The sequence below is a fragment of the Erpetoichthys calabaricus genome, chromosome 7 (genome assembly GCF_900747795.2).
Source record: "Erpetoichthys calabaricus chromosome 7, fErpCal1.3, whole genome shotgun sequence".
Classification (NCBI taxonomy): domain Eukaryota; kingdom Metazoa; phylum Chordata; class Cladistia; order Polypteriformes; family Polypteridae; genus Erpetoichthys; species Erpetoichthys calabaricus.
In genome coordinates this window covers 193,614,757-193,640,798 of record NC_041400.2, presented here as the reverse complement: position 1 = coordinate 193,640,798, position 26,042 = coordinate 193,614,757, and the positions used below count along the sequence as shown (strand labels likewise).

General features: G+C 40.4%; 1 protein-coding gene across 1 annotated transcript in view; it reads right to left on the bottom strand.

The window, feature by feature from the left end:
• elp1 (elongator acetyltransferase complex subunit 1) overlaps positions 1 to 26,042 on the bottom strand; it is a 181,734-nt gene that overhangs the window by 20,419 nt on the left and 135,273 nt on the right. The window contains exons 28-33 of the mRNA XM_051929899.1: positions 25,826 to 26,027; positions 25,513 to 25,574; positions 20,359 to 20,421; positions 16,665 to 16,725; positions 4,225 to 4,338; positions 1,922 to 2,033 (exon numbers count right to left, since the gene is read on the bottom strand). Of these exons, the coding sequence (XP_051785859.1) occupies positions 1,922 to 2,033; positions 4,225 to 4,338; positions 16,665 to 16,725; positions 20,359 to 20,421; positions 25,513 to 25,574; positions 25,826 to 26,027 (614 nt within the window). The remainder of the gene's footprint in view (positions 1 to 1,921; positions 2,034 to 4,224; positions 4,339 to 16,664; positions 16,726 to 20,358; positions 20,422 to 25,512; positions 25,575 to 25,825; positions 26,028 to 26,042) is intronic.

Sequence of the window (26,042 nt, the reverse complement as noted above, 5' to 3'; positions counted from 1 at the left end):
CATCTTTTCTTAATTTTAGAATTCTAATTATTAGGGTTTTCTTACGGGTGCCTAACAACTCCTTACTGTCTCTGTTTTGTTATTATATCTCTCTATTATAAAAAACATCTTGGAAGGAAACGAGATGTGATTTTCTTGGAAAGACAGTTACACGTCCCGCGAGACGAGGTGCGAAACACATGCAGAGCAGGTTAGAGATAATGGAAGTATGAAAATTCGAAAGTCTCAAAAAAAAAAAAGGATGGTAAAGATCGCATTAGCGCAAACAAACGGAAATTATTACTCAGTGAAATAACAGAACAGTGAAAAGAGATCGAATATATTGTTCGGATTTAAACTTTAAGTCGGAGACTTGTAGATTGTCTAATTCGTGTTGCCATCAGGGAAAAAATAAAGTAGTGTTTCTTCCCAATGAAGAGTCGTATTGTGCGAGAATTAAAAAATTACAAAAACCTTGGCGCGGTACACATGCAGAGCAGGTTAGAGATAATGGAAGCATGAAAATTCAAATGTCTCAAAAAAAGGATAGTAAAGATCGCATTACCGCAAACAAACTGATTATTACTCGGTGAAATAACGGAAGAGCAAAAAGAGATTGAATATATTGTTTGGATTGAAAGTTTAAGTTGCAGACTTGTAGATCGACTAATTCGTGTTGCCAGCAAGAATTAGAAGATTCCAAAAAATGTTGGCGCAGTATGAAGTCCCGTGAGACGGAGACTTTTACCATGAGATTCTTTCAAGTCACGCCATACTTACAACCATTTTTAAACAAGACTGCGGTCATCTCACCTCTCAGTCGTGTGAATGCTTTAGTCAGGCACACTTCCTGCACTCTCAGCTCTTATAAATGTTATCAGAACAATAAATGTATGCGTTCTTGATGACGCGTCAACGACTAAGCGAAGAAGAAAGAGCATGGACAAACAATCGAAAATGTCGTTTTATTTATTAGAGAGAAAGAAACGATATTCACTCACAGGCAGTTATACGTTGTGTTGTCACGATGCAAGTCCAAACACGGAATCAAAATTCAATGTGATCTTGACGAAAAGTTAATTCCAAATATCCATCCATTATCCAACCCGCCGAATCCGAACACAGGGTCACGGGGGGTCTGCTGGAGCCAATCCCAGCCAACACAGGGCAGAAGGCAGGAACCAATCCCGGGCAGGGTGCCAACCCACCGCAGGACACACACAAACACACCCACACATCAAGCACACACTAGGGCCAATTTAGAATCGCCAATCCACCTAACCTGCATGTCTTTGGACTGTGGGAGGAAACCGGAGCGCCCGGAGGAAACCCATGCAGACATGGGGAGAACATGCAAACTCCACGCAGGGAGGACCCGGGAACTGAACCCAGGTCTCCTAACTGCGAGGCAGCAGCGCTACCACTGCGCCACCGTGCCGCCCAATTCCAAATATTGTTTTTACTGAAGTTTTAAAGTAAAAGTGAAAATAATGCATATGTAACAATTCCCATGAAAATAACAATCTCTTTAAATTGTAAATCCGGTAAACCAGGCGAGCAAAGCGAGCAGGGGGGCAGAGGCCCCTAGTAACAAATATTAAAATGATACAGCACCAGCCTAAAATGACACTGAAACACACGTGTGAACTGACTGTAGAATTCACGTTTTCTTTGTTGCATGTCTCTGAGCTCTCTGTTTGTACGTCCTGCTCCAATTTAGAATTCTTTGTTTCTTATTTGTGAAAGTACTACAGACACACTAATGTAGAATAAAATTACTATCAAGACCACCTAGGGCACTTCACATTACATGCTAAGACTCAGGGTAACCATTTTGATGAGAATTTGACTGGTTATTAAAAAAAATAACCAATGCATATCTGAGTATGTGTATATAATCTCACATAAGTATATGTCATTTAATTTAAGGTAACAGACTTACGCGGATATTCTGGAATTGCTCTGTGAATATTTTGAACCCATATTACTGGTGGTCATCATACTGCTGGCCTCCGAGAACAAGTCAGAATCTGGGCAGTCTGGCATTTCATCATCTGTAAAGCAAAGGCAACAGAGAAGGTTGTGAGCCCCCTAGTTACTTAAAATAAAAAGAAATGTGTGGAACTGGGAGTTTTCAAAGAACAAAATGGGATTCAAACATTAGGATTTAGCACATTTTTTCAAACTGATGTCAAGCTTATGTCACATGTTGTAGCAAGCTCCTCTTTTTGTTGGATGAGGAGCCCGTCACACACATAAAAAAATCTTCTACTCTTAGTAAAAAAAAAAAAAAAAAAAAAAAAATTCTATTATGAACGGAAAACGATGGAACCTAAGCCTCAATTTGGTGTCCCCAGACAGAATCGTATTGTGTGAAAAATATATCAAGGAAATAATCACCCTTACTTGCAAAATTTTGACCACTTACAGGTGCTGGTCATAAAATTAGAATATCATGACAAAGTTGATTTATTTCAGTAATTCCATTCAAAAAGTGAAACTTGTATATTAGATTCATTCATTACACACAGACTGATGAATTTCAAATGTTTATTTCTTTTAATGTTGATGATTATAACTGACAACTAATGAAAGTCCCAAATTCAGTATCTCGGAAAATTAGAATATCAATTAAGACCAATGCAAAAAAAGGATTTTTAGAAATGTTGGCCAACTGAAAGGTATGAACATGAAAAGTATGAGCATGTACAGCACTCAATATTTAGTTGGGGCTCCTTTGGCCTGGATTACTGCAGCAATGCGGCGTGGCATGGAGTCGATCAGTCTGTGGCACTGCTCAGGTGTTATGAGAGCCCATGTTGCTCTGATAGTGGCCTTCAGCTCTTCTGAATTGTTGGGTCTGGCGTATTGCATCTTCCTCTTCACAATACCCCATAGATTTTCTATGAGGTTAAGGTCAGGCGAGTTTGCTGGCCAATCAAGAACAGGGATACCATGGTCCTTAAACCAGGTACTGGTAGCTTTGGCACTGTGTGCAGGTGCCAGGTCCTGTTGGAAAATGAAATCTGCATCTCCATAAAGTTCGTCAGCAACAGGAAGCATCAAGTGCTCTAAAACTTCCTGGTAGACGGCTGCGTTGACCTTGGACCTCAGAAAACACAATGGACCAACAACAGCAGATGACATGGCACCCCAAACCATCACTGACTGTGGAAACTTTACACTGGACCTCACGCAACGTGGATTCTGTGCCTCTCCTCTCTTCCTCCAGACTCTGGGACCTTGATTTCCAAAGGAAATGCAAAATTTACTTTCATCAGAGAACATAACTTTGGACCACTCAGCAGCAGTCCAAAGGCGAGACACTTCTGACGCTGTCTCTTGTTCAAGAGTGGCTTGACACAAGGAATGCGACAGCTGAAACCCATGTCTTGCATACGTCTGTGTGCGGTGGTTCTTGAAGCACTGACTCCAGCTGCAGTCCACTCTTTGTGAATCTCCCCCACATTTTTGAATGGGTTTTGTTTCACAATCCTCTCCAGGGTGCGGTTATCCCTATTGCTTGTCCACTTTTTTCTACCACATCTTGTCCTTCCCTTCGCCTCTCTATTAATGTGCTTGGACACAGAGCTCTGTGAACAGCCAGCCTCTTTAGCAATGACCTTTTGTGTCTTGCCCTCCTTGTGCGAGGTGTCAATGGTCGTCTTTTGGACAACTGTCAAGTCAGCAGTCTTCCCCATGATTGTGTATCCTACAGAACTCGACTAAGAGACCATTTAAGGGCTTTTGAGTTAATTAGCTGATTAGAGTGTGGCACCAGGTGTCTTCAATATTGAACCTTTTCACAATATTCTAATTTTCCGAGATACTGAATTTGGGACTTTCATTAGTTGTCAGTTATAATCATCAAAATTAAAAGAAATAAACATTTGAAATACATCAGTCTGTGTGTAATGAATGAATCTAACATACAAGTTTCACTTTTTGAATGGAATTACTGAAATAAATCAACTTTGTCATGATATTCTAATTTTATGACCAGCACCTGTATTTCCTATGCGTAACTTCCTCAGATGTCTTCTTACTTGGTCTTCAGTTATGGAAAGTCCACAGTGAAGGTCAGAGGTGGACTTGTCACTGGCCATTCCACCTGAAGTGGTAGGAGTTGTTGATGTACGAACATTGCATTAAAACGTTTAAAGTTATACATTTAGTAGTCACAAGTGTAGCACACACATTTAAATAAGCCAATTTCTTTAAAAAAATAAAAATAAAAATCTGTACCTAGAAGATTAAGCCTTTCCTTTTCCTTAAGCTCTCGGACCACCACTAGACGTTCCTTATACTTGACAAACATTGTTTTCTGTGATTCCAGGAATGCTGATTGGCTGCTGTGGGCTGTGAATGGAAAATAAATAAATAAATAAATCTGTTGATGTATGCAATTTCTCACTTGCAGCAAAAGGAAAAAATGAAAACACTGAAACAAATAAACCAGGACGCTGTGGTTTCAACTACCGATATTTATTCCATTCGTGCTGACAAATGCCAGTTGCATTCTGACTCGAGCATATTCTGAAGAAGAACAGTTTACTACTCATTGCTCACCCGTGAGCTACTTTTTCAATCAACAGTGCCAACGGCAAATGAAGATTAAGAGATTGGCATATACAAAATGTAGTAAGAAGAAGAATAAAGAATTGTGGAAGAATTATAAAAAAACAAAAAGCTCAAAATCAGTGTATTCAATGCCCACCATAATGTAAAGACCAACTTCTCCTTGATAGATAGATAGAGTGAAAGGCACTATATAATAGATAGATAGATAGAGTAAAAGGCACTATATAATAGATAGATAGATAGATAGAGTGAAAGGCACTATATAATAGATAGACAGATAGATAGATAGAGTGAAAGGCACTATATAATAGATAGATAGATAGATAGATAGATAGATAGATAGATAGATATGAAAGACACTATATAATAGATAGATAGAGTGAAAGGCACTATATAAAAGATAGATAAATAGATAGATAGATAGATAGATAGATAGATAGATAGAAAGGCACTATATAATAGATAGATAGATAGATAGATATGAAAGACACTATATGATAGATAGATAGATAGATAGACTGAAAGGCACTATATAATAGATAGATAGAGTGAAAGGCACTATATAATAGATAGACAGATAGATAGATAGATAGAGTGAAAGGCACTATATAATAGACAGATAGATAGATAGAGTGAAAGGCACTATATAATAGATAGATAGATAGAGTGAAAGGCACTATATAATAGCTAGATAGAGTGAAAGGCACTATATAAAAGATAGATAGATATGAAAGACACTATGATAGATAGATAGATAGATAGAAAGGCACTATATAATAGATAGACAGATAGATAGATAGAGTGAAAGGCACTATATAATAGCTAGGTAGAGTGAAAGGCACTATATAAAAGATAGATAGATAGATATGAAAGACACTATATGATAGATAGATAGATACTTAGAAAGGCACTATATAATAGATAGATAGATAGAAAGGCACTATATAATAGATAGATAGATAGATAGATAGATAGATATGAAAGACACTATATGATAGATAGATAGATAGATAGACTGAAAGGCACTATATAATAGATAGATAGAGTGAAAGGCACTATATAATAGATAGACAGATAGATAGATAGAGTGAAAGGCACTATATAATAGACAGATAGATAGATAGAGTGAAAGGCACTATATAATAGATAGATAGATAGAGTGAAAGGCACTATATAATAGCTAGATAGAGTGAAAGGCACTATATAAAAGATAGATAGATAGATATGAAAGACACTATATGATAGATAGATAGATACTTAGAAAGGCACTATATAATAGATAGATAGATAGATAGATAGAGTGAAAGGCACTATATAAAAGATAGATAGATATGAAAGACACTATATGATAGATAGACAGATAGATAGATAGAGTGAAAGGCACTATATAATAGATAGATAGATAGAGTGAAAGGCACTATATAATAGATAGATAGATAGAGTGAAAGGCACTATATAATAGCTAGGTAGAGTGAAAGGCACTATATAAAAGATAGATAGATAGATATGAAAGACACTATATGATAGATAGATACTTAGAAAGGCACTATATAATAGATAGATAGATAGATAGATAGAATGAAAGGCACTATATAATAGATAGACAGATAGATAGATAGAGTGAAAGGCACTATATAAAAGATAGACAGATAGATAGATAGAGTGAAAGGCACTATATAATAGATAGATAGATAGATAGATAGATAGATAGATAGATAGATAGATAGATAGATAGATAGATAGATAGATAGATAGATAGATGGGATTAATAAAGTATCCATCTAAGGGGAAATTCACATTCTCCAGCAGCAGCATACTGATACAAAAAACAATATTAAACTAAAGATTGATAATAATGCAGGTAAAAACAGACAATAACTTTGTCTGTAACTATGTTAACGTTTACCCCCCCGGGTGGAATTGAAGAGTCGCATAGTTTGGGGAAGGAACAATCTCCTCAGTCTGTCAGTAGAGCAGGACAGTGATTTCCACCTCTGCTGCACAGTTTAAAATTATAAATCAAACACTTCAGAAATGATTACAGTGCAAAGGTTAAAACGTATCTTCATATGTTTCGGTCATGCAAAGTAGAAATGACAACATTTTTCCCCACACAGACCCCCCATTTCAAGGCAACACACGGTTTGGCGTCACAGGTGTTTCATAAGGCACCTCTGTTTGTTCAACACGAGGACAGGAGCTGTGCCAATAAAAGTCAAAAAAGCCATTATGAGGCTGAAAAGCAAGTACTTGGTGTAGCTGCATGTTTTCCAGGGTCTTGAAATCAGGCAGCTATTAGGGAATCCATTCCCAGGAATTCCCGGGGATGACACAGTGCACGGGCATCTCACATGTGAACGGTTTTAGAACAACCAATACTTATTTTTAATAAAACTACTGCAATATGTTGACACCAATAAAAGACTAACCTTAACTACAAGCAGTCCATGCTGTCATATAAGTACATGTATCTAGTTAGTTGCGATAATAAGAGTGTAGAAAGCACAACGTGTCCAGCGTGCGGTCGTCCAGGCAAGAACACACCTTCATGCAGAGTACGCCAGCCGCTGAGAAAGCACACTCTGCCTCCACTGAAATAGGCGGCACAGTCATCAGACACTGATACACTTGTTCTAAACAACGCCCGCGCTTGCCGTTGCTCTGAAACACCGCCATTTCAGCTTTTACTGATGCATCCAGTTTCTGGTCCTCATTCTGTGATGGCAAGTTTCTTGGCCCAGATAATGCTGATGCAACAGACTGTCTGACGCATTGCAATTTCAAGTTCCTGTTCAAAGCTGTCAACAGCACAGACGTCAATGAACTCTGCCCCGTCCCGGCATTTATGAGCTGCAGAGTGCAGACACCTCCCAGTCCACTGTGCTCAGTCTTAATGGGAGCCGGGAGACTGACTGCTGCTGGTCTGTTGTTGACTGAATTCATGAGCAACACACTACACCGTGGGCCAAAAAAACGTGCCACTTAATTATTTTCAACTACAACTCTGTTATTTCTTGATCAATTTTTACACTTTTACACGCTATATATGCGATAATATTTCTGTTTTTCTGGGAATTACAGCTGTTTCATTCCTGGGAATGCGGGAATGTCTGGGAATGGATAGCCTAGCAGCTACTGAGTTGATAAGGCGGGATGAGCACGAGTCAAACGCTTACCAAAGAAATTTTGTCAGTACAATAAAGTTAATTTTAAGAAGGTGTAGCAAAACAGTTCACACACAAAAATAAAGAGAGACAAGTTGTTACACACCCAAAATAAAAGGAAAACTCTTTCTTCTACAAATTTAGCTTTTTCTTGTGAAACTTGGGTTGCTTTCTGTACTTAAAGGTTGTGTTATTTCTCTATGGCAAACTTATATACCTTATATAAGTCCCCCAATTTAAATCCAATGGAAAATGCCTTCCATATGTCGTAGAGAAAACTTTAGGGGACAAGCCACCGAAACAAGCAGGAGCTGAAGATGGTGGCATTAGAGGCCTGGCAGAGCATCAACAGAAAAGACCCTCAGCACCTGGTGATGTCTGTGAATCGCAGACTTCAAGAAGTCAAGGAATATGCGACAAAGTGCTAAAAATGACTGCTGTGCCCTGAAATGGGGGAAACATGTAGAGAAAATGCTGTTATTTCTACATTGTGTAACCAAAACATATGCAAATACCTTTAAATTTGCACTTTAATCATGTCTGAAGTGTCTGATTTATAATTTTAAACTGCGGAACAGAGAGGGTAAATCAAAGAAAAAAAAAATGTGCTTCTGTCCCAAACACTATGGCAGGCTCTGTACTTATCAGCTCACAGTCACCTTTTAATTTGTACAGTTTGGGAGAGCCATTAATATTTCACATTTTCATTGCATGGGAATTTTGCCCAGCCACTATTTCAATTCTCTGCCAATCTTGACATACAGTGGTGTGAAAAACTATTTGCCCCCTTCCTGATTTCTTATTCTTTTGCATGTTTGTCACACAAAATGTTTCTGATCATCAAACACATTTAACCATTAGTCAAATATAACACAAGTAAACACAAAATGCAGTTTTTAAATGATGGTGTTTATTATTTAGGGAGAAAAAAAATCCAAACCTACATGGCCCTGTGTGAAAAAGTAATTGCCCCCTTGTTAAAAAATAACCTAACTGTGGTGTATCACACCTGAGTTCAATTTCCGTAGCCACCCCCAGGCCTGATTACTGCCACACCTGTTTCAATCAAGAAATCACTTAAATAGGAGCTGCCTGACACAGAGAAGTAGACCAAAAGCACCTCAAAAGCTAGACATCATGCCAAGATCCAAAGAAATTCAGGAACAAATGAGAACAGAAGTAATTGAGATCTATCAGTCTGGTAAAGGTTATAAAGCCATTTCTAAAGCTTTGGGACTTCAGTGAACCACAGTGAGAGCCATTATCCACAAATGGCAAAAACATGGAACAGTGGTGAACCTTCCCAGGAGTGGCCGGCCGACCAAAGTTACCCCAAGAGCACAGAGACGACTCATTCGAGAGATCACAAAAGACCCCAGGACAACGTCTAAAGAACTGCAGGCCTCACTTGCCTCAATTAAGGTCAGTGTTCACGACTCCACCATAAGAAAGAGACTGGGCAAAAACGGCCTGCATGGCAGATTTCCAAGACGCAAACCACTGTTAAGCAAAAAGAACATTAGGGCTCGTCTCAATTTTGCTAAGAAACATCTCAATGATTGCCAAGACTTTTGGGAAAATACCTTGTGGACTGATGAGTCAAAAGTTGAACTTTTTGGAAGGCAAATGTCCCGTTACATCTGGCATAAAAGGAACACAGCATTTCAGAAAAAGAACATCATACCAACAGTAAAATATGGTGGTGGTGGTGTGATGGTCTGGGGTTGTTTTGCTGCTTCAGGACCTGGAAGGCTTGCTGTGATAGATGGAACCATGAATTCTACTGTCTACCAAAAAATCCTGAAGGAGAATGTCCGGCCATCTGTTCGTCAACTCAAGCTGAAGCGATCTTGGGTGCTGCAACAGGACAATGACCCAAAACACACCAGCAAATCCACCTCTGAATGGCTGAAGAAAAAACAAAATGAAGACTTTGGAGTGGCCTAGTCAAAGTCCTGACCTGAATCCAATTGAGATGCTATGGCATGACCTTAAAAAGGCGGTTCATGCTAGAAAGCCCTCAAATAAAGCTGAATTACAACAATTTTGCAAAGATGAGTGGGCCAAAATTCCTCCAGAGCGCTGTAAAAGACTCATTGCAAGTTATCGCAAACGCTTGATTGCAGTTATTGCTGCTAAGGGTGGCCCAACCAGTTATTAGGTTCAGGGGCAATTACTTTTTCACACAGGGCCATGTAGGTTTGGATTTTTTTTCTCCCTAAATAATAAAAACCACCATTTACAAACTGCATTTTGTGTTTACTTGTGTTATATTTGACTAATGGTTAAATGTGTTTGATGATCAGAAACATTTTGTGTGACAAACATGCAAAAGAATAAGAAATCAGGAAGGGGGCAAATAGTTTTTCACACCACTGTACTTGCTTTATCTACATGTCACTTTTAAGGGATAACAAGCACATATTGCAATGTACAGTTGTGCTTGAAAGTTTGTGAACCCTTTAGAATTTTCTATATTTCTGCATAAATATGACCTAAAACATCATCAGATTTTCACTCAAGTCCTAAAAGTAGATAAAGAGAAACCAGTTAAACAAATGAGACAAAAAATATTATACTTGGTCATTTATTTATTAAGGAAAATGGTTGAATATTATTTATTTATGAGTGGCAAAAGTATGAGAACCTTTGCTTTCAGTATCTGGTGTGACCCCCCCTTTGCAGTAATAACTGCAACTAAACGTTTCCAGTAACTGTTGATCAGTCCTGCACACCGACCCATTCCTCCGTACAGAACAGCTTCGACTCTGGGATGTTGGTGGGTTTCCTCACATTAACTGCTCTCAGGACTTTGACTTGGCCATTCCAAAACATTAACTTTATTCTTCTTTAACCATTCTTTGGTAGAACGACTTGTGTGCTTAGGATCGTTGTCTTGCTGCATGACCCACCTTCTCTTGAGATTCAGTTCATGGTGTAACAGATAGAGGCTTTGTCCACCTCTTGAACCCTCAGGTACCACTCTGAACACCAGGTGAATATATAAATATTATTTATTTTACAAATATATCGTGCACAAAGCACTCTCCACACCACACTCATATAACCACTATTCTCTCTATAACAAACCAAATCCTCCTCGCCCAGACACTAAGCCCTCCTACCTCCCAGCTCAGCTCAGTGTCTGGGCTTTCCAACAGTCCTTTTATATCCCCTAACCCGGAAGTGGTTCCTGGCCAAACCCACAAGTCCATTTCCTTCCGGGTCAGGGTAAACAGTCCTTTTCTTCACCCCGGGAGCACGTTGTTCCTTCCGGTCACGTGATGATGACGCACTCCCGGGTTATAGGGCACACAAGAGCCCACTAGCCCCCCTACAGTGACTCCCGGTGGCCCCCAAGGTATCCAGCAGGGCTGTGTGTATAAACTACAAAGTCCATGAGGCCCGGCTGGAACTCGGGGCACCATCATGCTGTGCGGAGGGCTCCTCCTAGCGGCCTGGGGGTGGCGACCGGAGTCTGTAGCTGGTCGTCCATCACAATGGACAGATGTCCTGACATTTTCCTTTAGAATTCTCTGATATAATTCAGAATTCATTGTTCCATCAATGAAGGAAAGCCGTCCTGGCCCAGATGCAGCAAAACAGGCCCAAGCCATGATACTACTACCACTACCATGTTTCACAGATGGGAGAAGGTTCTTATGCTGGAATGCAGTGTTTTCCTTTCTCCAAACATAACGCTTTTCATTTAAACCAAAAAGTTCTATTTTGGCCTCATCTGTCCACAAAACATTCTTCCAATGGCCTTCTGGTTTGTCCACGTGATCTTTAGCAAACTGCAGACGAGCAGCAATGTTTTTTTTGGAGAGCAGTGGCTTTCTCCTTGCAGCCCTGCCATGCACACCATTGTTGTTCAGTGTTCTCCTGATGGTGGACTCCTGAACATGAACATTAGCCAATGTGAGAGAGGCCTTCAGTGGCTTAGAAGTTACCCTGGGGTCCTTTGTGACCTCGCCGACTATTACACGCCTTGCTCTTGGAGTGATCTTTGTTGGAGGGTAACAATGGTCTTGAATTTCCTCCATTTGTACACAATCTGTCTGACTGTGGATTGGTGGAGTCCAAACTCTTTAGAGATGGTTTTGTAACCTTTTCCAGCCTGATGAGCATCAACAACTCTTTTTGTGAGGTCCTCAGAAATCTCCTTTGTTCGTGCCATGATACACTTCCACAAACTTGTTGTGAAGAGCAGACTTTGATAGATCCTGTTCTTTATATAACACAGGGTGCTCACTCACACCTGATTGTCATCCCATTGATTGAAAACGCCGGACTCGAATTTCACCTTCAAACTAACTGATAATCCTAGAGCTTCACATACTTTTGTCACTCACAAATATGGAATATTCGATCATTTTCCTTAATAAATGACCAAGTATAATATTTTTGTCTCATTTGTTTAACTGGTTTCTCTTTTAGGACTTGAGTGAAAATCTGATGATGTTTTAGGTCATATTTATGCAGAAATATAGAAAATTCTAAAGGGTTCACAAACTTTCAAGCACAACTGTATCCCAAGGGGTTCATAATAAAGTGCCCAACTATTAACATAAAATAGAATAAAAAAAAACCAAAAAAACACAACTTTAGGTATTTCAAAAATGCATGTACCATATATACTAGTGGATAAGTTCTCTCGTGTATAAGTCAGACAAACAAAACCACTGCAATCATAAAGAAAAAGCCATTTTAATCAGATGCGTTTTAAGTTTACATTTGAAGGATGATTATGATTTGAGGGCAGCACGGTGGCGCAGTGGGTAGCGCTGCTGCCTCGCAGTTGGGTGATCTGGGGACCTGGGTTCACTTCCCGGGTCCTCCCTGCGTGGAGTTTGCATGTTCTCCCCGTGTCTGCGTGGGTTTCCTCCGGGCGCTCCGGTTTCCTCCCACAGTCCAAAGACATGCTGATTAGGTGGACTGGCGATTCTAAATTGGCCCTAGTGTGTGCTTGGTGTGTGGGTGTGTTTGTGTGTGTCCTGCGGTGGGTTGGCACCCTGCCCAGGATTGGTTCCCTGCCTTGTGCCCTGTGTTGGCTGGGATTGGCTCCAGCAGACCCCCGTGACCCTGTGTTCAGATTCAGCGGGTTGGAAAATGGATGGATGAATATGATTTGATATTTCTAAGCTCGGTAGGTAATGAATTCCAGAGCTTGGGAGCAGAACGGCAGAATTGCTCTGCTCCCCATGGTGGTTAGATGGGCGAGGGGGACAGTCGGATGGATGGAGGAAGAGGATCTAAGGTTACGGGAGGGAATGGCAACATGAAGAAGGTCAGACAGATATGGAGGGGTGAGGTTATGAATGGCCTTAAATGTTAATAGCAGAATCTTAAAATCAATTCGAAACTTGATCGGGAGCCAATGAAGCTGCTGCAAGACCGGAGTAATATGGTGAAAAGATGGGGTTTGAGTAATGATACGTGCTGCAGAATTCTGGACTAACTGAAGCTTATGAAGAGATTTATTAGGGAGACCAAAGAGGAGTGAATTGCAGTAGTCCAGCTGAGAAGTAACAAGACTGTGAACAAGAATGGCAGTGGTATGAGGAGTGAGGGAGCGGCGAATGCGATTAACATTACGTAGGTTAACCTACCGTATATACTCAAATATAAGCTGAGTTTTTCAGCACCCAAAATGTGCTGAAAAACGTCACCCTCGGCTTATATTCGAGTCAGGTCCCACTGCCCCCGCCAACCCGACAGAAAGCTGGTGTACACAGTACACACACACACACACACACACACACACACACACAGAGAGAGAGAGAGAGACACACGCGCGCAAGAGAGAGATGGAGAGACACATACACGCAGGTTAACGTATGTTATTAATGTGAGATTGGAAAGATAGAGTACTGTCGAGGATGACACCCAGACTCTTGACCTAAGGTGATGGGGAAATAACAGAATTATCAATAATAAGGGAAAGATTATTGGTTTTGGATAATGATGATTTTGAACCAATGAGGAGAACCTCAGTTTTGTCACTGTTTAATTTAAGAAAATTCAAAGAGAACCAGGATTTAATTTCAGCAATGCAGTCAATAAGCGAAGGTGGTGGAAAAGAGGTGAGTTTACTAGCAAGGTAGAGCTGGGTGTCATCAGCGTAACAGTGAAAATTAATGTCATATTTACGAAAAATATTGCCAAGGGGAAGAAGGTAAATAATAAAAAGAAGAGCACAGAGCCCTGGGGCACACCTGAAGTAACAGCACTGGGTTGGGATGTGAAGGTTTGAAGCTGTATGAACTGAGTACGGCCTGAGTGGTAGGATCTAAACCAATCAAGTGGAGTGTGGGTAATGCCAATCAAAGATAATCTATTAAGGAGAGTGGTATGACAAATAATATCAAAGGCCACACTCAGATCAAGGAGGATGAGAATAGCAGCCATTAGGAGGTCATTGGTAATTTTAACAAGTGCCGTTTCTGTACTATGAAGAGGGCGAAAACCAGACTGGAACTTTTCATACAGATTATTATGAGATAAGTGGGTGTGAAGTTGGATAGCTACTATTTTTTGAAGAATTTTGGAGATAAAGGGCAAGTTAGAAATAGGGTCGAAAATTATTGAAGTTAGTAGGATCAACTCATATTGCTCTATAACTTCTTTTAAAACGTGCACATTTTATTTTATATGGCTTGTCTATTTTTAACTTGTAATTTTTTTAAATTATTGTTTAGCTTTATTGTATCTAGGCTGAGTGACTTGTTTTTCTCGTCATACACATTTCATTGTATGTTGACCCTGTGTTAACCTATATATGACAAATAAACCTAAACCAGGTTTTTTTTAGTATTGGGGTTATAGCAGCAGTTTTAAAAGATGAGGGAATAATACCAGTAGTAAGAGAAGAGTGAATGATGGCAGAAATGAGAGGGACTAGAGAGGGGAGGCAGGCTTTAACCAGAACTGTAGGCAGGGGGTCCAGCTGACAAGTAGATGACTTGGATTTGCAGATGAGATCTGAGATTTCAGAGGAAGTGGGAAGCTGGAAAGAAGAGAAAGAGTGAAGAGGCGAGTGTAGTTCAAAAGAAATACCGAGGTGCTGATGTATCCTTTGGATTTTCTCATTGACAAAGGACATAAGAGAATTACAGAAAGCAGTTGAGTAAAGGTGAGATGTGTGGATGAAGGTTCGAGGCAAACAGCAGGCAGACAGCAGATATAGAGTAAAAAAGCAATTTCTTTATTCTTGGTAAGCAGAGAGACCACTCCAGCCCCATGTCCGCTTGTGTCACTGACAGTTACCAGCAAATAGCCCAATCTTGTTTGGGGGGGGGGGGGGGGGGGGGTTTCCTTTTTTTAACAAAAATTTTACATCTTACGGAGATAGCTTATCACAAGACAAGGTTACACAATTCTTTGGGGGAATTCGGTAATATGCCCAAAAATTACAACACATTTGTTCAACCACTAAAGAAGAAGTGAAAAAGCCTGTTACTGTTGATTTTACAATCCTAGATGTTCGTTAAGATTAACAGTTTCCCCGAGTACAGACTAAAAGGTCAGCAGTTTGACAGAAATGTTGCAAATTTGTTTTTTCAGCTTTGCGTACAGACTTAATTTTTATATGTAAGTCTTATTAATAAACAATTAATCCATAGCCTATCAATACAAACTAGTAATATACTTATTTTGTTAAGATGATTATACAGGTAATGGTTTTCCACTTTTAACAATCTTAATGCATTCATATAGTTAACACAAAGAACTCTTATACTCGCAAATATATATACATATACATTTTCGTAGCATAAGCTGGTTTGCATAATAACATATTTTCCATCCACCCAAATGCACACAGATAGTAATCATCAAGGCATTTTAGACTTGTTTATCTAAGTACAAAAATTTCATTGCACTAAGGCAATGACTTGGACTAGGTCAAAAGGTCCTTAGCCCAAGATTCTTTGTTCAACTATTATTTAATATATTGATTCAAATTTTTATTATTCCACAGGTGGTAAAGAGTCTGGAGGTTGTGTAACATTATTAAGTAAAGAAAACAAAGACTTGGTGTTACCTGTATTACAAGTAATTAACTGAGTGTAATAATTAGATTTGGTTTGGGCTATACAATCCTTATAATAGAGTACATGATTTTTATACATCTCTTTGTGGACAAAGAGTCCAGATTTTTAATATAAACTTTCAAGTTGCCTAACAAGAGCTTAACAATGGCTTCTTCTGGTCTTGATAACACTTCTAAAACATCAGTATATTGGTTATTCATCTCTGTGCCATGTGGCATGTTGACGTGATGGTAAAGTGACTTGTTAATATGAAAGATTCACAGGTCTTATGTTAAATATGTAATATTAAGAGAAATGCGTCACAGCTAAGCCACCTCAGTCCATTCCAAAGTGAAGTTTTGTTAGACAGTCCCATTGCAGACATAAATAAACAATTTGTTAATTCTTTGTGTTATGTTTTTACTTATGTAGTAATTGCATATGACGTTAAATCAAAGTTACCTAAACAGTAAATAAATGGAATAAAAAAATGTGTGGTGCAACTATCAGATGTGATGGAAATCATTACCAATGCAAATGACATCAAGAAAAACAAATAAATAAATCAGAATACTCAACAGTCTAAATCGGCCTGATCAGTACACTTCTGGTTCTGAACATAATGGGAAATTGGTGTGTAGCATGAAATGGAACTGAACGTCTACATTACTTGGGTGGAATTGGTTTTTACTTTGCACAGTAGTCTTTGAGAAGTTTTTCTGCATTATGAAATTTCGGTTCGGTCGTCACATGAACAACATATACACCTGAAAAGTACATTTACACACTCTTGCGCTCAAATAAAATCTGCCTACCCACTGACACACGAATTAACAATGAACAAAAGATAACCAAATTTAATGCTCTCCTAGTAAAAGTTCAATCAAAAACCTCAATATTTCCTTACCTTCTCGAATTGCTGGCTTCAGATTTGTATCAATGACATCATATCTGTTATGCAAATAAATCTGATGAAAAAAAATACACACGTCAATCATTTAAATAATTCTGCAAACAGATCAGTTCTACTAATCATATGGCATTGTATTTTACACCACTTTAAAATACACATAGCATACTGTATAAATAAGACAGCAAACTTACATCTACCCTCACATTATGCAGCAGATTAGTGTTAGAAGGTCCCATGTAACCCCCAAATTATGTAAAATCAGGAGCGTCTTTTGAATCCACCCTCGTCCCAGCTGGTATATTTGTACAATAACAAGTTCAAGCTGTGCCTGCTTAGGTGGGGTACCACCTTAAACTTGAATTGACAAATTTATACTATGCAGCTTTGGAATGGCTTGAACATTAGAAAATAAGAAGGAAAACATGATGAGAACAGGCCATTTGGCCCAACAGAGTGGTCCATGTCATTCATCGCGACTGTCCAAAATAACATAAAGATGACTTGAAGGTTCCTAAAGTCCTGCTCTCCGCCACACTACTTGGTCATTTATTTCATGTGTCTGTGGTTATTTACATGCAGTAAAACTTTATTAACAATCGTGCAAAATCCGTCCTTAACAAGGTTCCAACTGTGTCCCCATATATTTTTAAGTATCACATGGGATTTTCTGTCCTACAAGATTCCTTTCATGAACAACAAGCAGCTTAGGCTTCTATGAAGAAAAAATCACAGGCCATAATAATAATAATTCTTTACATTTATATAGCGCTTTTCTCACTACTCAAAGCGCTCTCCACACAGGGAGGACCCGGGAAGCGAACCCACAATCTCCTTACTGCAAAGCAGCAGCACGACCACTGCGCCACCTGTGAGTGCCATGCTTACCTGATAATGTTATTTATGAGAGTGTTGCCTATAACCTGGATTTGATATGTTCATGAAACAGCTTCGTAAATAATAAGCCATAACAAATCATCATTATAAATCAATTAAAACTTATAAGATTTTGATGGCATGGTGGCATAGTTGGCAATGCTGTTAACTCACACCAAGGAGATCTGAGTTTGCATCCCAGGTCTTCCCTGCATGGAGTTTGTATATTCTTCCCATGTCTGCATGGGTTTCCTCTCACTGTCCAAAGAAAAGCAGTTTAGGTGAAATGGTGATGCTAAATTGGGCAATGTGTGTGTGTGTGTGTTTGGCCTGCAATGGATTGGTGTCTTTGTCCAGGATTTGTTACTGCCTTGTGCTCTTTGCTAGCTGGGATAGGCTCTAGCCTCCCGTGACCCTGGTCTGGAGTCAGCAGGTTAGAAAATGACATGACTAATAAGATTCTGCCATACAGTAAAGAGAAGTCCATGCCTTGCACAGCAAACAGAGGGGGTGGCACCACCAATATTTGTCTTATATTTCAGGGCCATCATTTCTTCAATGAAAAATAACAAAAACGGACTACAAGCAAACATTCAAAAGCAGAGAGCAGACATTTCTTTGTTTTGCCCTGCAGTGTGCTGCTGTGAGGTGGTCCAGAGAAACGTATGTTAATGACAATATGTGCAATATATGGACGGGCCTACTGAATGTGCACAAACATGCATGGTGTAAGGCAGGGGTGCCCACACTTGTTTGGCTTGCGAGCTACTTTTAAATTGACCAGGTCGAAATGATCTACCTACATTAAAAATGCTATATATATATATTTATATTTGTACAGTGCATCTAGAAAGTATTCCACTTCATCACTTTTTCCACATTTTGTTATATTACAGCCTTATTCCAAAATGGATTAAATTCATTTTTTTCCTCAGAATTCTACACACAACACCCCATAATGACAACATGAAAAAAGTTTACTTGAGATTTTTGCACATTTATTAAAAATAAAAAAAATTGAGAAAGCACATGTCCATAAGTATTCACAGCCTTTGCCATGAAGCTCCAAATTGAGCTCAGGTGCCTCCTGTTTCCCCTGATCATACTTGAGATGTTTCTGCAGCTTCATTGGAGTCCACCTGTGGTAAATTCAGTTGACTGGACCTGATTTGGAAAGGCACACTCCTGTCTATAGAAGGTCCCACAGTTGACAGTTCATGTCAGAGCACAAACCAAGCATGAAGTCAAAGGAATTGTCTGTAGACCTCTGAGACAGGATTGTCTCGAGGCACAAATCTGGGGAAGGTTACAGAAAAAATTCTGCTGCTTTGAAGGTCCCAATGAGTACAGTGGCCTCCATCATCTGTAAGTGGAAGAAGTTCAAAACCACCAGGACTCTTCCTAGAGCTGGCCGGCCATCTAAACTGAGCGATCAGGGGAGAAGGGCCTTAGTCAGGGAGGTGACCAAGAACCGATGGTCACTCTGTCACAGCTCCAGAGGTCCTCTGTGGAGAGAGGAGAACCTTCCAGAAGGACAACCATCTCTGCAGCAATCCACCAATCAGGCCTGTATTGTAGGGTGGCCAGACGGAAGCCACTCCTTAGTAAAAGGCACATGGCAGCCCGCCTGGAGTTTGCCAAAAGGCACCTGAAGGACTCTCAGCCCATGAGAAGGAAAATTCTTTGGTCTGATGAGACAAAGATTGAACTCTTTGGTGTGAATGCCAGGCATCACGTTTGGAGGAAACCTGGCACCGCTCATCACTAGGCCAATACCATCCCTACAGTGAAGCATGGTGGTGGCAGCATCATGCTTTGGGGATGTTTTTCAGTGGCAGGGACTGGGAGACTAGTCAGGATAAAGGGAAAGATGACTACGGCAATGTACAGAGACATCCTGGATGAAAACCTGCTCCAGAGCGCTCTTGACCTCAGACTGGGGTGATGGTTCATCTTTCAGCAGGACAACGACCCTAAGCACACAGCCAAGATATCAAAGGAGTGGCTTCAGGACAACTCTGTGAATGTCCTTGAGTGGCCCAGCCAGAGCCCAGACTTGAATCCGATTGCACATCTCTGGAGAGATCTTAAAATGGCTGTGCACCGACGCTTCCCATCCAACCTGAAGGAGCTTGAGAGGTGCTGCAAAGAAGAATGGGCCAAACTGGCCAAGGATAGGTGTGCCAAGCTTGTGGCATCATATTCAACAAGACTTGAGGCTGGAATTGCTGCCAAAGGGGCATCGACAAAGTATTGAGCAGAGGCTGTGAATACTTATGGACATGGGATTTCTCAGTTTTTTTTATTTTTAATAAATTTGCAAAAACCTCAAGTAAACTTTTTTCATGTTGTCATTATGGGGTGTTGTGTGCAGAATTCTGAGGAAAAAAATGAATTGAATCCATTTTGGAATAAGGCTGTAACATAACAAAATGTGAAAAAATGTGATGAAGCGCTGTGAATACTTTCTGGATGCACTGTATAGATATTGACTGCGGTGGGTTGGCACCCTGCCTGGGATTGGTTCCTGCCTTGTGCCCTGTGTTGGCTGGGATTGGCTTCAGCAGACCCCCCATGACCCTGTAGTTAGGATATAGCAGGTTGGAAGATGGATGGATATATATATTGAAATGTACTAAGCAGTTATATGGGAATAATGTATTTTTCTTTGTTTTTAACAATATTCTCATCTTGATGTTCATTCTATTATTCAGGACAAAATGTGGAAAAAGTGATGTGCTGTGAATACTTTCCGGATGCACTGTATGTTATATTATTTATGCTGAACATAAAGTTAATTTTTAAAAAAGATCACCAGTCGTAAAGCTTCTTCCCAAGATGAGCTTTCAATTAGCGCACAGATGGCTTCCTCACAATCCTATAACAAACAAAAAAAAAAAAAGATCAAAACTGAATATCACTTTAAAAAGCATCCCCTATAAAATTACTTTTATTCTATCAAAGTTTCATAGCTAGATATGCAGATATTCTACCGTAACAAGTTCAAGACAAAACTGTGCCCCATTCAACGTCATATGTCTTGGAATCCCACGTTTGCATTTTAACACAATTATGACTCGTCTGAGGGACCTAAAAAGGGTGATGACAAAAGGACAATGGCGGAGGAAGCGATGTCAGAGATCGAGAAATGTGCGACCAATTCATCTGGACGTCGGAGAATGGAATCTATGAATAACAATGATCACTAAATCAAAAGTGGGCAGCACGGTGGCGCAGGGGGTAGCACTGTTGCCTAGCAGTTAGGAGACCTGGGGTTCGCTTCCCGGGTCCTCCCTGTGTGGAGTTTGCATGTTCTCCCCATGTCTGCGTGGGTTTCATCCCACAGTCCAAAGACATGCAGGTTAGGTGCATTGGCGATCCTAAATTGTCCTGTGTGCGTGTGCCCTGCGGTGGGCTGGTGCCCTGCCCGGGATTTGTTTCCTTCCTTGCACCCTGTGCTGGCTGGGATTGGCTCCAGCAGACCCCCCGTGAACCTGTAGTTAGGATATAGCGGGTTGGATAATGACTGACTGACTGACTTCTTTCTTGACATTTTTGATTTTCAGTAAACATTTCTAAGGGATTTTATATCGACTTTGCTATTGTCTATCATATTTTCTTCTATTTGTTATTGTTACACATTAATTACTAAATATCATATTGTTTTTATATTTTAAATCTTTGTCTTTAGTGATTTGAAATAATAAAAGGACACCTAATGGGGATTGGATTGCTGCTTTCTTGCCCCCAGGGTTTATTAAGGCTACTGTGGTTGCTCAATAATTACTGCAGTAAATCTAAGACATTGTTTGGTTTTTAAGTGGCAAATAACCTAAAGAGTTGACCTCTTATATGGGTTGAGAGGACATCCGCATGTTTTTTAGTGCTAACGATAGTAAGTGCCCGTGTAGAGAATCCTACATGGAATATTGCAGAGTGAGTGAGTGGCAACTGGCACCAATGTCTGGATAGGGTCACAGTGTACAGTCGTGGCCAAAGGTTTTGAGAATGGCACAAGTATTGCTTTTCACAATGTTTTTAGATCTTTTTGTCAATTGTATAATTACAAGCATTTCAGAAGTTTCAAAGGCTTTCAATGACAATGACATTAAGTTTATGCGCAGAGTCAATATTTGCAGTGTTGGCCCTTCTGCAATTCACCCTGGCAGGCTGTCAATCAACTTCTGGGCCCAATCCTGACTGATGGCCGCTGCCCATTTTCACATAATCAATACTTGGAGTTTGTCAGAATTGGGGGGATTTGCTTGTCCACCTGCCTCTTGAGGATTGACCACAAGTTCTCAATGGGATTAAAGGTCTGGGGAGTTTCCTGGCCGTGAACCCAAAATGTCAATGTTTTGTTCCCTGAGCCACTTAGTTCTCACTTTTGCCTTATGGCCCGGTGCTCCGTCATGCATTGTTGGTCACCAAACTGTTCTTGGATGCTCTCAGATGATGTTTTGGTCCCATTCTTTATTCACGGCTGTGTTCTTAGGCCAAATTGTGAGTGAGCCCTGCACTCCCTTGGCTGACATGAATAGTCTCGGGATGCTTTACTGTTGGCGTGACACAGGACTGATGGTAACGCTGCTCACTTTTTCTTCTCCGGATGCCCCAAACAACTGGAAAGGGGATTCATCAGAGAAAATGACTTTACCCCAGCAGTCATCAGCAGTTCAATCCCTGTACCTTTTCCAGAATATCAGTCTGTCCCTGATATTTTTCTTGGCTTCTTTGCTGCCCTTCATGACACCCACCAGGCCATCCTCCAAAAGTGTTCGGCTCACTCACACCTGCCTGCTGCCATTCCTGAGCAAGCTCTGCGTTAGTGGTGCCCCCCTAACCCCCCCCCTCCCAATCCATGAATAAAGAATGGGACAAAAATATCATCTGAGAGCAACTTCTCCCAACTATCCAAAAACAGTTCGGTGACCAACAATGCAAAAGGCAACTAAGTGCCTCGGGAAATATAACATTGAAATTTGGGGTCCATGGTTAGGAAATTTCCCAGACCTTCATCCCATTGAGAACTTGTGGTCAATCTTCAAGTGTGCAAACAAAAAAAAAAAAAATAAATAAATTCTGACATCTCCAAGCATTGATTATGCAAGAATGGGCGGCGGCCATCAGTCAGGATTGGGCCCAGAAGTTGACTGACAGCCTGCCAGGGCAAATTGCAGAGGTCTTGAAAAAGAAAGAAGGGCCAACACTGCAAATATGCACTCTGTGTGTAAACTTCATGTCATCTCTTATATATTTATTTCTCTTCTGGTTCGTCCTGCTTCCACTTCAAAACCGGTCCCGCCCACACACAGCCGACACGGCATTTCTCGATTCCTATTCGTCCTCTTCCATGTCATGCACTATACTGGCCTGCTGATCGTAATCCATCCAACAAGTACTCGAGGTGCTGCCACAACGGTAAAGTAGCTTTACCACCTTTGCGGGAGCCACCTGTGTCTTTACAACAGCTTCGTACACAGCAAACATCAGAAGCTAAAAATTATCGTGAACACATTCGAGAATACAACTCTTCTCTAGCATTTGCTTCCATGGGTGCACAGATAACTCAACCTCCTGGTCACGGACCATACTGTTTTAAAATACACGGGCAAATTTATCACCAAATCTCTCCACTATACGCGAACACTTCTACCTCTCCAGGATATGGAGAGTTGTATGTTTTTGACACAGTGCAAGCTACTGAAGTACGCTTACAAAATAAAGCAAACTCTGCATGCAGTGAAAATGTACTTCTCCAGCTAGATTCCATGCTCAGAACCATCAACCCCTTTGCTAAATCATACAAACACATGCATGAAATCGCTCAGTCCAATCCAACAGCATCTGTATGAATGGTTTTCAAGGAAACCCCTAGGCAGGATTTACGACGATACAATGCCTCGACATGTCACACCGATGTTACAGTGATTTTCGTCGGAGAAGATGGTGAACCGCCTGCCGAAAGGGACATTTGCATCTATCCCATAGGCAACTCCTGTAAACAGATTTCCACGCTCAATATGAATTGTGATCCTATGGTTTACCCACTTTTATTCCCTTACGGAGACATTGGCTGGCACAAAGATTTACAACATGTTCCCGATAAAAGAACCGCCAAGCGAATAAGGCTTACTCAATGCCAATTTTACGCGTACAGATTAGCAATGAGGAATACATTTACTATTTTGCACTTCAGCGGCAAACTATTCCAACAGTACGTCGTATATGCGTATGTTAAAACAGAGCGCGCGCGTCTCAACTATTTCAGATTACATCAACAAGATCTGCGCGTGGAACTATTAGACGCACTGCAAGCAAACGCTGAAAATAACGACGTACTGTACGTGTAGGCAAAATGATCATATTACCGTCCACATTTCCAGGAAGTCCAAGATACATGCAACAAAACTATCAGGATGCCATGGCCATAGTATGTAAATTCGGAAAAAGCCTGATTTATTTATCACTTTCACATGTAATCCTGCTTGGCCGGAAATTCTACACGCACACTGCGTCTTTCAAGAAGTATTTATTTCTTCTTGATTTCTGAATTCCTTTCTCACCGTTTTCTGTTCCTATTCTTACACCGCTGTATGATAAGACGGGCGTCGGCTAGTTCTCAATAAAAGTCTTTGAAACTTATGAAATGCTTGTAATTCTACATCTGACAAAAAGATCTAAAAACACTGAAGCAGCAAACTTTGCGAAAACCAACACTTGGGTCATTCTCAGAACTTTTGGTCACGACTGTATGTGTGTGTAGCTGTGTCCTATCTAGTATTTTCGAGGAGTGACTTCCATTTGTGCCTAACTCAAGACTTTGTCTACATGGGAACTCTATGTGTGTGTGTGTTTGTGTTCATTTTCAAGGGCATGAGTAGATGAACCTAGTAAATGTTCCTGGTATGATTCACAAACTTTACGATGATACAGTATTATAACTAATCTGGAAATTATTTAAAGCATACGTAGGTTATATACAAATACTACCCCATTTTATACAAGGGACTTAAGTATCTGCAGACAGAGCCGGCCTTAGGGTGAAGCGAACGAAGCGACCGCTTCGGGCCCACACCGCCCAACAAGGTTTTTTTTTTGTTTTTTTCCTGTGATACGCGACGCTGCTGCGCAGGGCCCAATGGAGCAACAGACTCCTTCACTCCAACCTCTATTACTCATTTTTTTATATATATAATTCACGGGCAACATATTCCATCACCTAATTACTCCACGTGGACATCTCCACTCGGCACTCCAATCTTCATTACACTTCACTCAGGCCCGCGCGCCTGTTGCCGCATCCACGGCGGTAAGTTATTTTATACGGAAATCTGAATATCTCGAAAGTATGAAAACAAGCTTTAAAACCAAATAAAAATGTAAAAACAAAATAATGTGGATCTCATCTTCATAAAATAAAAAAAATATATAAAAAAATATAAAAAGCAAAAAAAAAAAAGTGCTTGGCCTAGCTATTTACCTCCACGTGCTGCCTGGCGGAAACAGCAAAAACTGGCTAAAATGTAGCTTTATCTGTTAATGTATCGTCACTAAAGACATTTATGCGGGCCCGCTCCAACCTCCATCACTCATACCCTTCACTCAGGGCCTTGTACGACAGTCTGCGCTGGCAGCCTGCAAATTTGGCTCCTGTCAGTGTGTTACGGTTACGGTTGTCAGTGTCAAATGGAAATCGTCAAAAAGTGATGGTTGTAGATGCCGGGAAAACGCATTTCTGCAGCTCAGAATGCAGGAAATCGCTTGGCGGCCGGAGCTCTGCCCCGGATACCCTAGCTGCAGGGGTCGGGCCCTTTGCTTCGGGCCCGAAATTATCTAGGGCCGGCTCTGCTGCAGATTAAGGTATTTGTGAAGGGGGGGTCCTGGAACCAATCCCCCGCAGGTACGGAGGGCTGACTGTATATGCTCATTTTCTTTAGGAACGGATAACATTTTCTCTATGCCTTACCTTGGCATACTGCTCAAGAATAAGTGCAGCTTCACTGTGTCTTCTTTGTTCCTGCAACTTTCCTTGAAAAATTATATAAAAAGCTTAATTAAATTTGAAATTAGAAGAAGAAAATTACTGAAATGATATGTAATCTTGACAATGATAAGCTTAACATAGACTTACTCTGTTCATGCTTTATAATGCAAAAGTAAAAGATTTGCAAAGTACTGCTTTTCGGTATCTGCAGGCATTTTATTCAAGTGACTAGAGAAGCTGGTCTATTATGAAAATTTTATGTATCTGTGTCTTCCAGTTTCATTTGATTCTTTACCTGCTAAAGTGCGTGCCAGACCTGCCAATTTATCCTCTGTAAAGTTCAGTTGAGAGGCCATACAAAAAGCAAGTTGCCAGCTGCACCCGGACACAAAGGATTCAAGGGCCTGCTGAATTTCCCCACAGCGTGCAAACAGGAGGCCCGCTTGTTCATAGTGACGCTCCTCACTCAAATGATCGGCATATGTGCAGCTCACGTCCTACATATAAGGAAT